Source organism: Hippoglossus hippoglossus, chromosome 9 (assembly GCF_009819705.1).
Source record: "Hippoglossus hippoglossus isolate fHipHip1 chromosome 9, fHipHip1.pri, whole genome shotgun sequence".
Taxonomy (NCBI): domain Eukaryota; kingdom Metazoa; phylum Chordata; class Actinopteri; order Pleuronectiformes; family Pleuronectidae; genus Hippoglossus; species Hippoglossus hippoglossus.
The window spans coordinates 1,460,000-1,472,664 of record NC_047159.1 but is presented as its reverse complement, the minus strand read 5'-3'; the positions used below and the strand labels follow the sequence as shown (position 1 = coordinate 1,472,664).

General features: G+C 42.9%; 1 protein-coding gene across 4 annotated transcripts in view; it reads left to right on the top strand.

Moving 5' to 3' along the window:
* Positions 1 to 12,665, top strand: part of mapk1 (mitogen-activated protein kinase 1) — a 40,535-nt gene that overhangs the window by 9,609 nt on the left and 18,261 nt on the right. For 3 of the 4 annotated variants that reach the window (XM_034596010.1, XM_034596012.1, XM_034596011.1), the window contains exons 2-9: positions 2,649 to 2,831; positions 3,337 to 3,526; positions 3,760 to 3,876; positions 4,202 to 4,316; positions 4,583 to 4,714; positions 4,927 to 5,036; positions 5,164 to 5,292; positions 6,329 to 6,349. In XM_034596010.1, the coding sequence (XP_034451901.1) occupies positions 2,649 to 2,831; positions 3,337 to 3,526; positions 3,760 to 3,876; positions 4,202 to 4,316; positions 4,583 to 4,714; positions 4,927 to 5,036; positions 5,164 to 5,280 (964 nt within the window). In that variant the 3' untranslated portion in view covers positions 5,281 to 5,292; positions 6,329 to 6,349. Of the gene's footprint in view, positions 1 to 2,648; positions 2,832 to 3,336; positions 3,527 to 3,759; positions 3,877 to 4,201; positions 4,317 to 4,582; positions 4,715 to 4,926; positions 5,037 to 5,163; positions 5,293 to 6,328; positions 7,012 to 12,665 lie in introns of those variants that run through there. The other variant, XM_034596009.1, reaches the window with a different exon arrangement.

Genomic DNA, 12,665 nt, shown 5'->3' with positions numbered 1-12,665 from the left:
ACTTTTATACCAGTTTCTTTCAAACTCTCAAACATCGGCAATAAACCCCTCCGACAAACCGTAGTCTGAAATCTGACCATATCAACGTGCCAGTGCACTGTCAAACAGTTCGTACTGGTTTCACTGGAGCGCGATTTATCTGTTGGCTGATTAAAAACAGACCAATATGAGACTTTCACAGACAAACCAGTATCAACATTTATCTTTGCTGATATGAAAACGTTTATTCTACAGAATGAACAATGCAGAAACAGTAAATATGTTTATTCATGTTTACATTTACATAGTCATTTATACATGTTAGGAATAATTGATGTTTTTAATATTATATATATATCTGCTGATATATTAGCATCTGACATTTTTTAACTCCAGATATCAGAATCTGCATCATCCCCCAAAAATCTGTATTAGTCATTTCTGTCCCTGGTGTCGTTTGCATGAGAACATAATGAAAATAATATTTGTTCACACTGTATGAGATGAGGTATTGTAAAGAAATTTTTCTTGTGCTTTTATATAATGTGAGAAAATATTGTGCTGTGTTGGAGGCTGTGCCATTGACTGTATGTGAACAAACAGCAGGTCTGTGCCAAGCCTCCCTGTACACGAGGGTATCTGCTGGTGTGGAGCAGTAACATGGAGAACGGTTTCCTCCCACACACACACACTCTCCTCACACAAGTGGAAAGGAAGGTCACTCATACTTCCCTCGCAGAAGGCTGGCACACTTGCGTTTACATTCCAGTCCCGACGCCCCCGTCACTATAGCAACTCATTTTCTTATTTTCTCCTCCTCTGTGGGTGTTTTTCAGTCTTTTCTGTTTTGTTTTGTAATGTGCAGAAATAAAAACCACACTTGGCTGGATGTGAACGCTGCATCTTGAGGAAACCATTAATATTGCAAGGTTGCTGTTCGTCCCCTCCTGAAGAGCGGCTCTGTTGGGCAATTTTGTTTTTTTTTGCGATTGCACCAAATGGCAGCGAGTTGCAACAGCGTGAGACCAGACGACTTGTAGATGCAGAAAGTCCTGGAGGCTGGCGGCAGTCGTTTGTGTCTCTTGGCAGCTTCTTGTGAGTCGGACGTACGTTGTGATGTGTCACTTCCTGAGCACTGAAGACGTCTGGTCAATTATCATTCCTCACCACAGACTTGAAACTAGGTGGTCTGAGTGTTTATCGTTACACCAGAACCTCAATGTGCTTAAGAAGCCATTAATCTCCTGTAACACGAAACGCAACCAGAACCTCGATGAATGAATTAGTCACTGCACATCGATGGCAACGCCCCAAGAATCTTTTCATGCCTCCACTCGTGAATTAGGAAAATTATTTTCCTCAGACTTGAGGATGAACTCATCATAATTCTGTGGTCAAAACACGATTTTGTCTGTACTGCGAGAAGTCATCTGTTTATTATGACAAAGGTTCAATTGGATTAAATTATAAATAGCTGACATTTTATATCCAAAACTCTAAGGTGAACTTCACTGTGGCGTCATTTTGTTTTTATTTCTGTGCATCATTTCACATAACTTGGGTAGTGAAGGGGAAATTGTGACCATACTTTCCTGCTGCTGGAGACGTCCGGGCATGAGCCAGTATTTTCTACTTATTCTCTTTTTATGTGTGTTTAAATATCTCAGGCACAGAGAGCGTGAGAAAGTTGAAACAGCCAATGAACCAGTGAAAAGAGCCTGAAATGTGTCTGTGGACGTGTCTGTGGACGTGTCTGTACCTGGACTGTTTCCTTGGTGTGGAGGACATGTCTCATCACAGGCAGGGACAAGATGTTTGAGTGGAAGTGAACATTTAATCTTCTGGGTGTAGACACACTCAGACAATTAGTCAGACGTTTAAAACAGTAAATCCCTTTTGATAGTTGTTATTGGATTTTGCATAAAAATAACTTGGTATCATCATAATTCAGTTGTTTTACTGTAGCACAATTTTAAAAAAAACCATGCAAACTTAACACAAATCCACTGGTCTCCTGTGACTGTAGTGATCCATGAGCATGTTATCACGTGTTAATGCAAAGAAACAGCGAGTGATGAATGACGCCCACCATCAGCAAACAGTGGACGTCATCCTGTAAAGAAAAAGGCCTGCAGGCGAAAACCAAGCTGGAAGATTTCTCTGCTCCTGGAGGAAATCTCTCCTGTTTGCATCTGATCACGTGAACTCAGGATCTTCCTGAAGCTGGTGGCCAACACGTCTTCTCGTGAAAAGATTAGTTCCTGGGAGATTCAGTTCTGTTCTTAAACCATCAACCTCTCGTTCACATTATGAAAGAAACCTCCTCAGCTTTGAGTTTTAACTTATTGACTCTTGTGTCAGACTGTGTTGTGAGGTCCGACGGACTCAGACATCCCATGCATGCACACATGCTTTATTATTTCCTGTACATGTGAAGCTTTTCTTTATTGGATTTCAGAAGCCAGTATTACAAACTGGAGCAGAGCTGCCTGCGTACATTCATACATTAGACTTTATATAAAGGGAAAACTTCATGTCAAATTCAGCCTGATCCTCAAAATTAACCAGGGGCAAAAAAAAGAGAACACGAATATCACTACTTCTATTTCAAATGTGTAAGATCTCAGTCTTTTGTTCCTTCAACCTTTTGGGGTCTGTTTGTTTTCCAGCGCCGCCCACGACCGGGAGAACAAGGTGCGCGTGGCCATCAAGAAGATCAGCCCCTTTGAGCACCAGACGTATTGTCAGCGCACCCTGAGAGAAATCAAGATCCTTCTGCGCTTCAAACACGAGAACATTATCGGAATCAACGACATCATCCGCACGCCGACCATCGACCTGATGAAGGACGTGTATCCTTCTCACTTCTCTCAGCTGAGACGACGGGTTGTGACGTCACGTGACCGCCGCCGAATGAATAATGTCATGAACTACGTCCTTCTGTGATGAGACATTAGAGTTTGAAGTCCGTCGAACTGAGGCTGCTCTTACTCGCCACCACTTGCAGATACAGGGGCTGTTCAGTTGTGTTTTATTACATAATCGCCGCCTGTCACCGTATATTTGGCAGAGACGCTCTTCACTGTAGCCCGGCAGCAACTGTAGTCATAGTAATCATAGTTTTCATCATGTAGTGTGTATGGTGTTCCACTGGTGATATGCCGACTCTCTTTGGCTCAGTGTAAACTGGCACAGTCGTCATAACGAGGGGTCTTAACAGCAACATCTCTGCATGAAGCGGCTCTAGGGATCCTCCACGTGCACCAGATAGGAATAAAAATGTGACTCCTCCGGCCGGGACGAAGTTTCATACTTGTGTATTTTGTTGTACAAGTTCTTTAACGTGTAAACGTGCAGATACATCGTCCAGGATCTCATGGAGACCGACCTGTACAAGCTCCTGAAGACTCAGCACCTGAGCAACGACCACATCTGCTACTTCCTCTACCAGATCCTACGTGGGCTCAAGTACATCCACTCTGCCAACGTCCTGCACCGCGACCTGAAGCCTTCCAACCTCCTGCTCAACACCACCTGTGACCTCAAGGTCCTGTCCCGATACTGTTCATTCAAACGTCTAGATGCACTGTTTGGGAATATTTGATATGAAGAGTTGTTATAATAATGTGTGTCTGACCATCGTGTTTAAAGAGGAGAGCCGTTCAAACCTTTGCTCTGAAGAGTCTGAACTGTTCCTCCAACAGTTTGACTTTGTCAGAAAAGATGTGGCATCGTCTGATGTCGCTGCCGCTCATCGTGTTGTGTCTCGTCTTTGTGCAGATCTGTGATTTTGGTTTGGCTCGCGTGGCTGACCCCGACCACGATCACACTGGTTTCCTCACGGAGTACGTGGCCACGCGTTGGTACCGAGCACCTGAGATCATGCTCAACTCCAAGGTGAGTGTCCTCGCCCGCCGTAACATGAGATCACCGGTCGGGGAGAAAAGGTTCAGATGAAAATGTTTGTTTTTGGGAGCTCAGCTTTGTCATGAATTTAATTTCAGTTTAAATTAGAGTTTTCTTATATTCTTTTAAATCCTAATCTAATTCTAAACTTTGTGTTCTGAATCCTGCAACTAGTCTGATATAGTAAAACCGTTCACCCCGAGGCCCTCACACCTCCAGACTACAGGCGCCTCTTGTTGCTGCCAGACCAAAAATACATTCTGTTTGAATCCATTGACCTTTAATGTGACTGTGTCTTTGTGCCTGTCACCATCAGGGCTACACCAAGTCCATAGACATCTGGTCCGTGGGCTGCATCCTGGCGGAGATGTTGTCCAACAGGCCAATCTTTCCTGGGAAACACTACTTGGATCAGCTCAACCACATTTTGGGTAATAAATCTGTTCTGAATCAGTAATTAGTGAAGTGTAAACCATGTCTGCTGTGATGCAGCAGCTTAATAGCAGATATTCAGCCAACTTGGATGTGGGAAATATAAATGATCTTATAATGTGCCCACTTCCTTCTTAATTATAGATATAATTATATCCTAACAGTCAATATCTTCCTGTTTTACTGTAGGTTGAGACAAAGGTAGTACACAGTTTGTTTTGTGTAGCGTTGTGTGCTCCTGATGATATCATCTCTTCTTCCTCAGGGATCCTCGGTTCTCCCTCTCAGGAGGATCTCAACTGCATCATCAACATCAAGGCCAGGAACTACCTGCTGTCGCTGCCCCTGCGCTGCAAAGTGCCGTGGAACCGCCTCTTCCCCAACGCCGACCCCAAAGGTCAGAGCCCGGACGACCTCTTCACTCACAATATCACAGAGTTAATCCCAGACAGCTCCTGGAGGAAACACGGCAGCTCCTTCTCAAATGTGTAAAATTAGAAATGAGTGCAGTTCTCCTCAGTGTGCAGGGTGTTGCCCTGCTGAGGTTACGGTTGTTTCCAAATCACTGACATCAACTCCTCCTTTGCTGATGTGTCATTTGCGCTGCAGCTCTGGACCTGTTGGACAAGATGTTGACCTTTAACCCTCACAAGAGGATCGAGGTGGAGGAGGCCCTGGCTCATCCTTACCTGGAGCAATACTACGACCCCACAGACGAGGTGAGACGCTCACGTTGCTCTGTTGTTAGATGTCAGAACAATTCTGGGACATATTCCTTCATCTCTGTCGTACTCGATAAAGGTTTCAAAGGTTTCAAACCAGTTTGGTGTCTGTCGTCCTGTGTAGCCCGTCGCTGAGGCTCCGTTCAAGTTTGACATGGAGCTGGATGATCTACCCAAAGAGACACTGAAGGAGCTCATCTTTGAAGAGACTGCACGTTTCCAGTCCGCCTTCAGGTCCTAACGTCTCACACAGGTGAGTTCCCAGTCCGGAAGGAACCAACACAAACCCAGAGAGGGGGACGTGTTCACAACTCGTAGACCAAGGTGTTCTTCATCAGCTTTAAACCCTTTGTTAAATTTAACAACTGACCGCTTACGAGCTGGAGTTAGGATCTCTCACTGAATTCGCCTTTAAATCAAAATGCATGGATGTAAAACTAAGGTTTACATGCTCCCTTCAACCCATTTACACCTGATGCCACATGCGTGATGTCTGTACCTGTAAGACTTGGTGCAACGTTTGCGTGTTTCTCTCTTTAGAGCTGGATGAAGTTATCAAACACTTCCTGATACTTGCAGTAAAGTCAGAATCCATTCCGGAGTGCAGTTTGTTTTTCAGCTCTCTCAGCCTGTAAAGACGTTTTAGTGTTTCAGACGATGGCTGAAGATCTAAGTGAGAGTTTCATTGACCAAAACAACGATGTAAATAATGTAGATTCAGACCCAGAGGATTTTCCTGCTGACCAGGGCTCCGTCGGTAAAGCAGAGTTCATAAGCCCCAGATCGCCGCTCGGATGCGTCACAGACTCAGATTTCCAGCCAATCAGAGCGTCGGACGGAGTGAAGGTGGTGATGGAAGGTGCAGCAGTAACGTGCACTCTGATTATTTTTCACGGTGCGTGTCGACCACTAATGAGCTGGTGCTGGAAACGACAGTTCCCCACACGCAGCTCCTGGAGAAGACGGTGAAACTCCCCGAGCTGTGTGCTCCTCACACGTGATGGCGCTAGGTTCTCCGGTGTTTCCTAAACAACTGTAGTCACTTCCGTCAGTTTTCCACAGAACAGGCGAATATTCCCGTTACGTCGCTTGCTAGAGTAAATGCAAATCATCCGTGAGTAACACGATGCAAAACTTCACTTTGAGTTCAACTCAGCATTGGTGTGCGCCTCAGGTGCTAACGGGTTAGAGACCACGACAGGAGCATGTAAACGATGTAAAGACACAGGAGATTTGTTCAGTCCTGTGTGAGTCAGTGGATTTCAGTGGCTTGTTTCTTCTCCCTGCAGATCTCTGTGGACGGGCCTCTGCGTTGCCACTGCTCCTCCCTGCCTCCACACTGTTGCTGTGATATAAATATCTATTCTGTTTTCTTTCTCCTGCTTTTCCACATCACCTGGATTCCTTGGGTCTCACTCGTCAAGTCCACTTTACTCAGGAATGGCGTCAGGAATCAATCAATCAATCAATCAATCAAACATTACGTCTCTTTCCCCCGGAGGTGAAGGGTGAGGGCAGCGGTGAGGGAGGCTGGGGGGGGGGGGGGTGTGCAGATCACAGCTTACAGTTTGGGGGAGATTTTTGTGATTTAAGCCAAGATAAACAATTTTTGTGTGTGTGTTTGTGTCTCAAAGGCGTTTTGGCTCTGGCTTTTCTTATTCAAGACCTTTTCATGTCCAGCGACAGACGAGCTTCTTTTTGTGCGACCGTCGCTGTGATAGCTCCGCCTCCATCGCACAAACGACGGTTTATTACGTAGAAAGATTCATCGTTAAAATCAAAGGGTCTTTTGAATTTTCTAACCTTTTACGCACTGTTACAAGGGAGCATCTCGATCGTGTCTCTCTCTCTCTCTCTCTCGCTCGCTCGCTCGCTCGCTTTGTGTCTTTTGACAAAAGAAAAACACAAATGAAATCAACTGATTTATGCAATGAAATCACATGATCATCTCCTGCGGGCCACAAGCCATCACCCGGTGCGGACGAGGATCGATTTAAAGTCTTCAATCCTTAAAACACTCTCACCGAGGCCCTAATGCAAATACATACATATAAATATGAATATATATAAATAGATATATACAGCCTAAAGAGTCTTAAGATATTTTAACGGCAGGTCGGACGACAGAAGGTGAATCAGATGAATTTATAACCTTTTTCTTTTTATCAAAAAACATTAAAAAAAAATTGCCCGTTTTTATTTCCCATCGGCTTCAGTGAGTCGTCAATTTGTGTCGTTGATTAAAAAAAAAATCACATTTCATGATGCGCCGAAAAGTTTCACCATCGATTTCTGCCTTAGCCATGAGAACCTAAAGGAAACGTGAAGTGGAATCCACACGCGTGTGTGTGGACAGAATGTTTTTCATATTTGGGGGAAGTCCCTGCGTCAGGAGAAGAATCCATTCACCACAGAGGCTCGTTGTCGCGCCTCCTCTTTCTCGTCCCGTTCCGTGTTTCAGTTTTTTTCTTCGGCCTGTGTCTTTCTCTCTCTCGCCTTGTTAGAAAACAACTGTGCCCTTTGCATGACTGTTAAAAGCTCTGTATACAAAGACGACGATGTTAAGTGCCACACGAGCCGGGCAGAGCCGCGGGGAGAGCGCCGGCTCTTACCTTCTACCCTCTGTGGTTAATCACACCTCCCAATCACACGGTGCTTTGTCTGCTCTCTTTCTCTTTCTCCAGCGTTCTCGTCTCTTTAGTTTTCATCTGCATCGATGCTCGTTTCCACAGTTTCCAGTCTCCTCGTGATGCAAAGACATCGCCGTTGTTGTGGTCGCAAATAGGAGAATAACCATATATCGGTATTTATACCAATTACAACACAAACATGTTGTTTCCTGAACCTGAGAACTGGGATCCAGACGTGACGCTGTTAGAATAATCCTCACATGAAGCTGATCATGTTCTCCATCGGTCCTTTGAGACTTTTTTCTTTTGCTTTAATTGCACATTTCCACGCAGATGACAGTAGATGACAGTAGATGACAGTAGATGACAGTAGATGACAGCGTCGGTGCCAACAGGCGACTGCGCTTCAACTCAAATAGAAGAAATATATAAACACAGAACTGCAGCAGAAGTCCAAACCCTCGTTTCCCTTCTCGTCAGTAACTGCTGATTGAAGACTGTTGAGTTAGATTTTATTTCAAGTGAAAGAAGTTATGACAGCAATGATCATATATGTGGATTTGGAAAGTTCCTTTGGGGGGTTCGGTCACTGCAGCGTCTCATGTTCATTGTTCACGAGCCTCAGACACCGTCAGTGTCGTGGTGAATCCAGGTTCTGGTCGGATTCAGGTCCCTAACGATCAAAACAAAGCAGAACCACATTCGACACTAAAGCGTCTCCCAGTAGATGAAAGTCTGGATCCACCTGAACGGACTCTGTTGGCACTTAAAGGAAGAAATCAGAGATTGAAATCTAAAATGAAACTGTGCTTCTGCTTCTTCTTCTACTAACTGACGTGTAACGTTCTGTTACAGGGTCGAGCGGCAAACTCACGATTTCTATCAGAAGATTCTTATTCTACATTAACTCACATGTCAGAGGCAAGTTTGAGATTTACAGACATTTCTGGTCAAATTAAATCACAGTGGACAGAGTCAAAAATCAAACGTGAGGAGTCTGTGACGAGTTGAACCACCGGAGGTCGACAGAATCCACATTTACAGATAATGTGGAGATTTTCAGATTCAGCTGCCTAACCTGAGACGACAGCTGTGTGTGTTGTAACTGATAAAATAATCTAAATAAGTTTTCTGGAAATAAATTTGTAATTTGCTGCTAATGTAGATAAATTTCCGTCAATTTTCATCATCATACAACCTGTCAATTTATATAATTGTGGTTTGGTCTAAAAATAAATCCTGGTTGAATTCAGATAAATGACGGTTTGAAAGTCCAGGATAGTTTGAAATGATGTCAGTGTTTAATATTGTATCTTGATGAATGATATCAATGATGTGCAGTTTGTCTCCAGCTGAGACGACAACTCAAAATATATCAATGTTTTTCAGTTTCATCAAGATCCATCAATGATTTTCTAAATATTAGTGAAATGTATAAAAAAAATAAAATAATAAGTTCTGTCTCACAATGTAAAAACTAAACTCTGGATCCACAGCGAAGTTTACCAGGTTCTTCCTCGGTTATCTGAAGAAACAGACAGACGGGGGGGGGGGCAACCTCCTAGGCCGAGGTAATAACACAGAGATACATCAAGTGTTACTGGGGAAAAAACCTAAAACCGTTTTTCTCAGAGTTTCCTCTTTGCTTAAGAATAAAAAACGTATTTTTTCTGTCCACTGAGATTTATTGAAACGACGTTACGACCAAATCTCATTTCAGTAATGACAGTTTTTTGCACTCCCACATTTCACCTGCAGAGACGTGAGGCAAAGACTCGTCTGTCCCGGTCGTCCTCACACTCGTCTGTCACACACACTTACTAAATGCACTTGCTTCTGCAGCAGCGGGGACGGGACTGGGATGGGACTGGTAATCCGAGGTGCCTGCTGGGACTCGCCTGTAGATAGTCTTTTTGTTTTTCTTTGGGGGGGGGGCGGGGGGGCTCAGTGAGAACATTGCGGGCACTGGAAAAACCTTCCTGATATTAGTTGTATTAAAAAAAAAAAAAAGCAGCTTCTGCTGAGTTCTTTGTGCGTCTGTTTGTGCCTTTTTTGATAGTCTTGATATCCAAGATTTGACGTGCAGCTTCTGTTTAGTCGGGAATCCGTTGTACTCGCAGTATACGCTCTTAAAAATGAACACAATCAAGTCTGGGGTTGGGGGGGTGCGGGGGGGGAATCCTTATCTTTCAGTTCTGTACATTTTAAAGAGAATCCTTGCCACAGCTGTGTGATTTGTGACTGTATTGAAAAGATGAAAAGCAAACATTTATATTTTTTGCATTACCCTTTTTTTTTTTTTTTTTTTTCTTTGTTCTTTTCTTTGATGTTTTTGTGCAGATATTTTTATTGTAAGATGAATGTTATGTTTCTATCGGACACTAATCTCGTCGTCTCCAGTGGAACTACTTCACTCTGTATGTTTTGATCAGTATAAACCTTTAATTGTGTAGTTGAACTTTTCTCAAAAGCAAAAAAGAAAAAACCCGGAGCTCCTCGGTTTGTGTGTTTTGAAGGTTTCGCTTTGATCTGCCACAGAAATAGTTTGAATCGATCGGTTTCATTTTATCGTGTGAAGGGTTTGACTTGAACAAAGCGTTTTCTGGGCTGTTATTAAAAAAAACTGAACTGCCACTTTTGAAAGATCTTTTCTCTTTGCAACTCTGCCAAGACATTTGAATAGACATTAAAAACACTGAACCTTCATCAAGTCTGTGACGTGTGTGTTTTTGAGCCACAATCCAGAATCTCACGTCCTCGCGTCCAGAAGCTTCGTGGAGCGACGGAGGAAACGATCAATGTGTTTAATGTTGTTTAATGACACGAGTGGAAATTCTTAATAAAACTGGTTTATTACTCCAAAACATGACGTGTGGCTCTTATTGTCTGCCACTGTGACGTATCACACTTCTGCTTCATGATGCTTGAACACTGTCGACTTGTCTTTTTACAAACTTATATAAACAGCTAAAAGTTCACATAAATCAACGTTATGTAACTTGTACTGGGAAACAGCGCCCCCTGCAGCCACACGTGGTGATCCATGCTCGTGTGTTTGGTGAAAAGAGAACAGAACATTAGAAACAGGTTTAGAACAGTCGTGTCTGTGAAGTTGTTAAAGTTAAACGGCCGAGTTCTGGAAAATTACTGTTTGTGGTTTTGTGCTCAGAATAAAATGATCTTGTTTGAATAAGAGAGTTTTTTTTATTAGAATCATCGACGTCAGGTTCTCCAGAAGTTAACTCTCTACATGGGCCCTTTTACTTTTGAAACTTTAAATACAGTTTACTGGTAAAACTTGTAAAATAATATTCTTTACGTTGTTGTGTTGTAACTTATGAGAAACTAGAAGATCTGAGGACTTTTAAATATCCTGAGTCTGATCTAGAAGAATCACTTCATATCAAGATTTCACTTTTTAAAGTCTGAATTTGAACAGAGACGTGAAACTCACCTGCTGAGTTGCAGCCACTTGGATCCACAGTGTCCTTTAGGGGGCGCTGGTGTTCAGGCCAAAACATCTGGCGCAGTCTTTGTCCTTTGATTTATGAATTAATGTCCTTCACTACTGGAGCCTGCGAGGTCCAAATCCACCTAGTTTGCTTTCATGTGAACAGAAATCTGCTTTATTTTGAAGATCAGTTAAATGTTTGAGATGAAGTCATATTATTATAAAATACACTCTTTTGTTTCCAGCTGTTTTAACCTGAGTTATAATAAGGAAACATGTAAATTGGGGTTTAAACTTGTTGTTGTAGAATATAAAATGTAAAATAAATCAAATTGTACCTGTGATGTGGGGAAATAAAGGTCACGTGGAGGAAACACGTGTAGAAATCAAACCTCAGTCGATTGATCTCTGGGTTTGTTTACTTCCTTCGCCTCGACCACGTGCTCGCAATGCGGTCACGCATGCGCGCCGTGCCTGTGTCGGTGCCGCGCACAGTCAAAAACAACACTCGGCCACGGGAGCGCGCAGTCCAAAATATGGTCTCAGGTTGATTGGCTGTTGTCCTCTGGCCCCGCCCTCCCTCGCAGCGGATTGGCCAGGTGCGGATTCTTCTTCTCGCTGATTGGACGCTATTTGTAGAAGCGGCTGTGTAGCTAGGCTACTGCTGCCTTCAGGGTCTGCTCCAAAAGTCAGATTTAAGAGCTTCTGAAGATGAGAAGATCTGTTGTTGTTGTTTAGGTTGGAAGCAGCAGCTGAAAGTCAACTTGGAATGTACTTCTGAGGAGGTTACAGATACTTTGTGGAAGTAAGAGCTGAACAGTGAAAGTAAAAACACACCATTAGTGACTATTTACTCAAAACAGTCCCAAGAAACAGTCACAGCAGCTACTGACACAGCGTCTGTGATTTCTAGACAATTATTCCTGGTGACACCACCGAGGAAACACATACAAAAGTCAGGACTAAACTTTAAAGTTAATAATACATGTACACAACTAAGAAAATCTATATTTAAACTGGGGAAAAAAACAATAGACCCCACAACAGAGTGTGCTTGTGCTGTTTGCCATAGGTTATTTATTATAAATTGACAGCGTTAATAAACTTAACCATATCTTGTGGTCTTCTTTAAGAAATGGCCGAAAGCTTTGGAAACAATTAGGTTGAACTGCACTCGATGTCTTTTGCTTATAAGTTTGTTAGTTTTAGCTCTAATTGTCGTATAGTAATAGTTTTTTGATGTTTCTTATATTTATTTCATTCTTATCTTTTTCCATGACTTTTAAACGATGAATTATTTTGTACCTGTTGTCTTTAAATGACATTGTTGTGATTTGCTTGTTGCCTCTGATGTTTTGTATTCTTGTTTCTATTGGACCTCTTTTAAACAACTGTCAGTTTGTGTGTTTTATGTGTTTTGTGTGTTTCGTGTCTTGTCACAAACTAAATTCCCTCCGGGATCTTTTCTATCCTGAAGTCAAACTTGTCTCGACATGTTCCAGGTTCTTTTCCTGTGCGCTGGAACCCAAACGTCCCTTTGTCCCA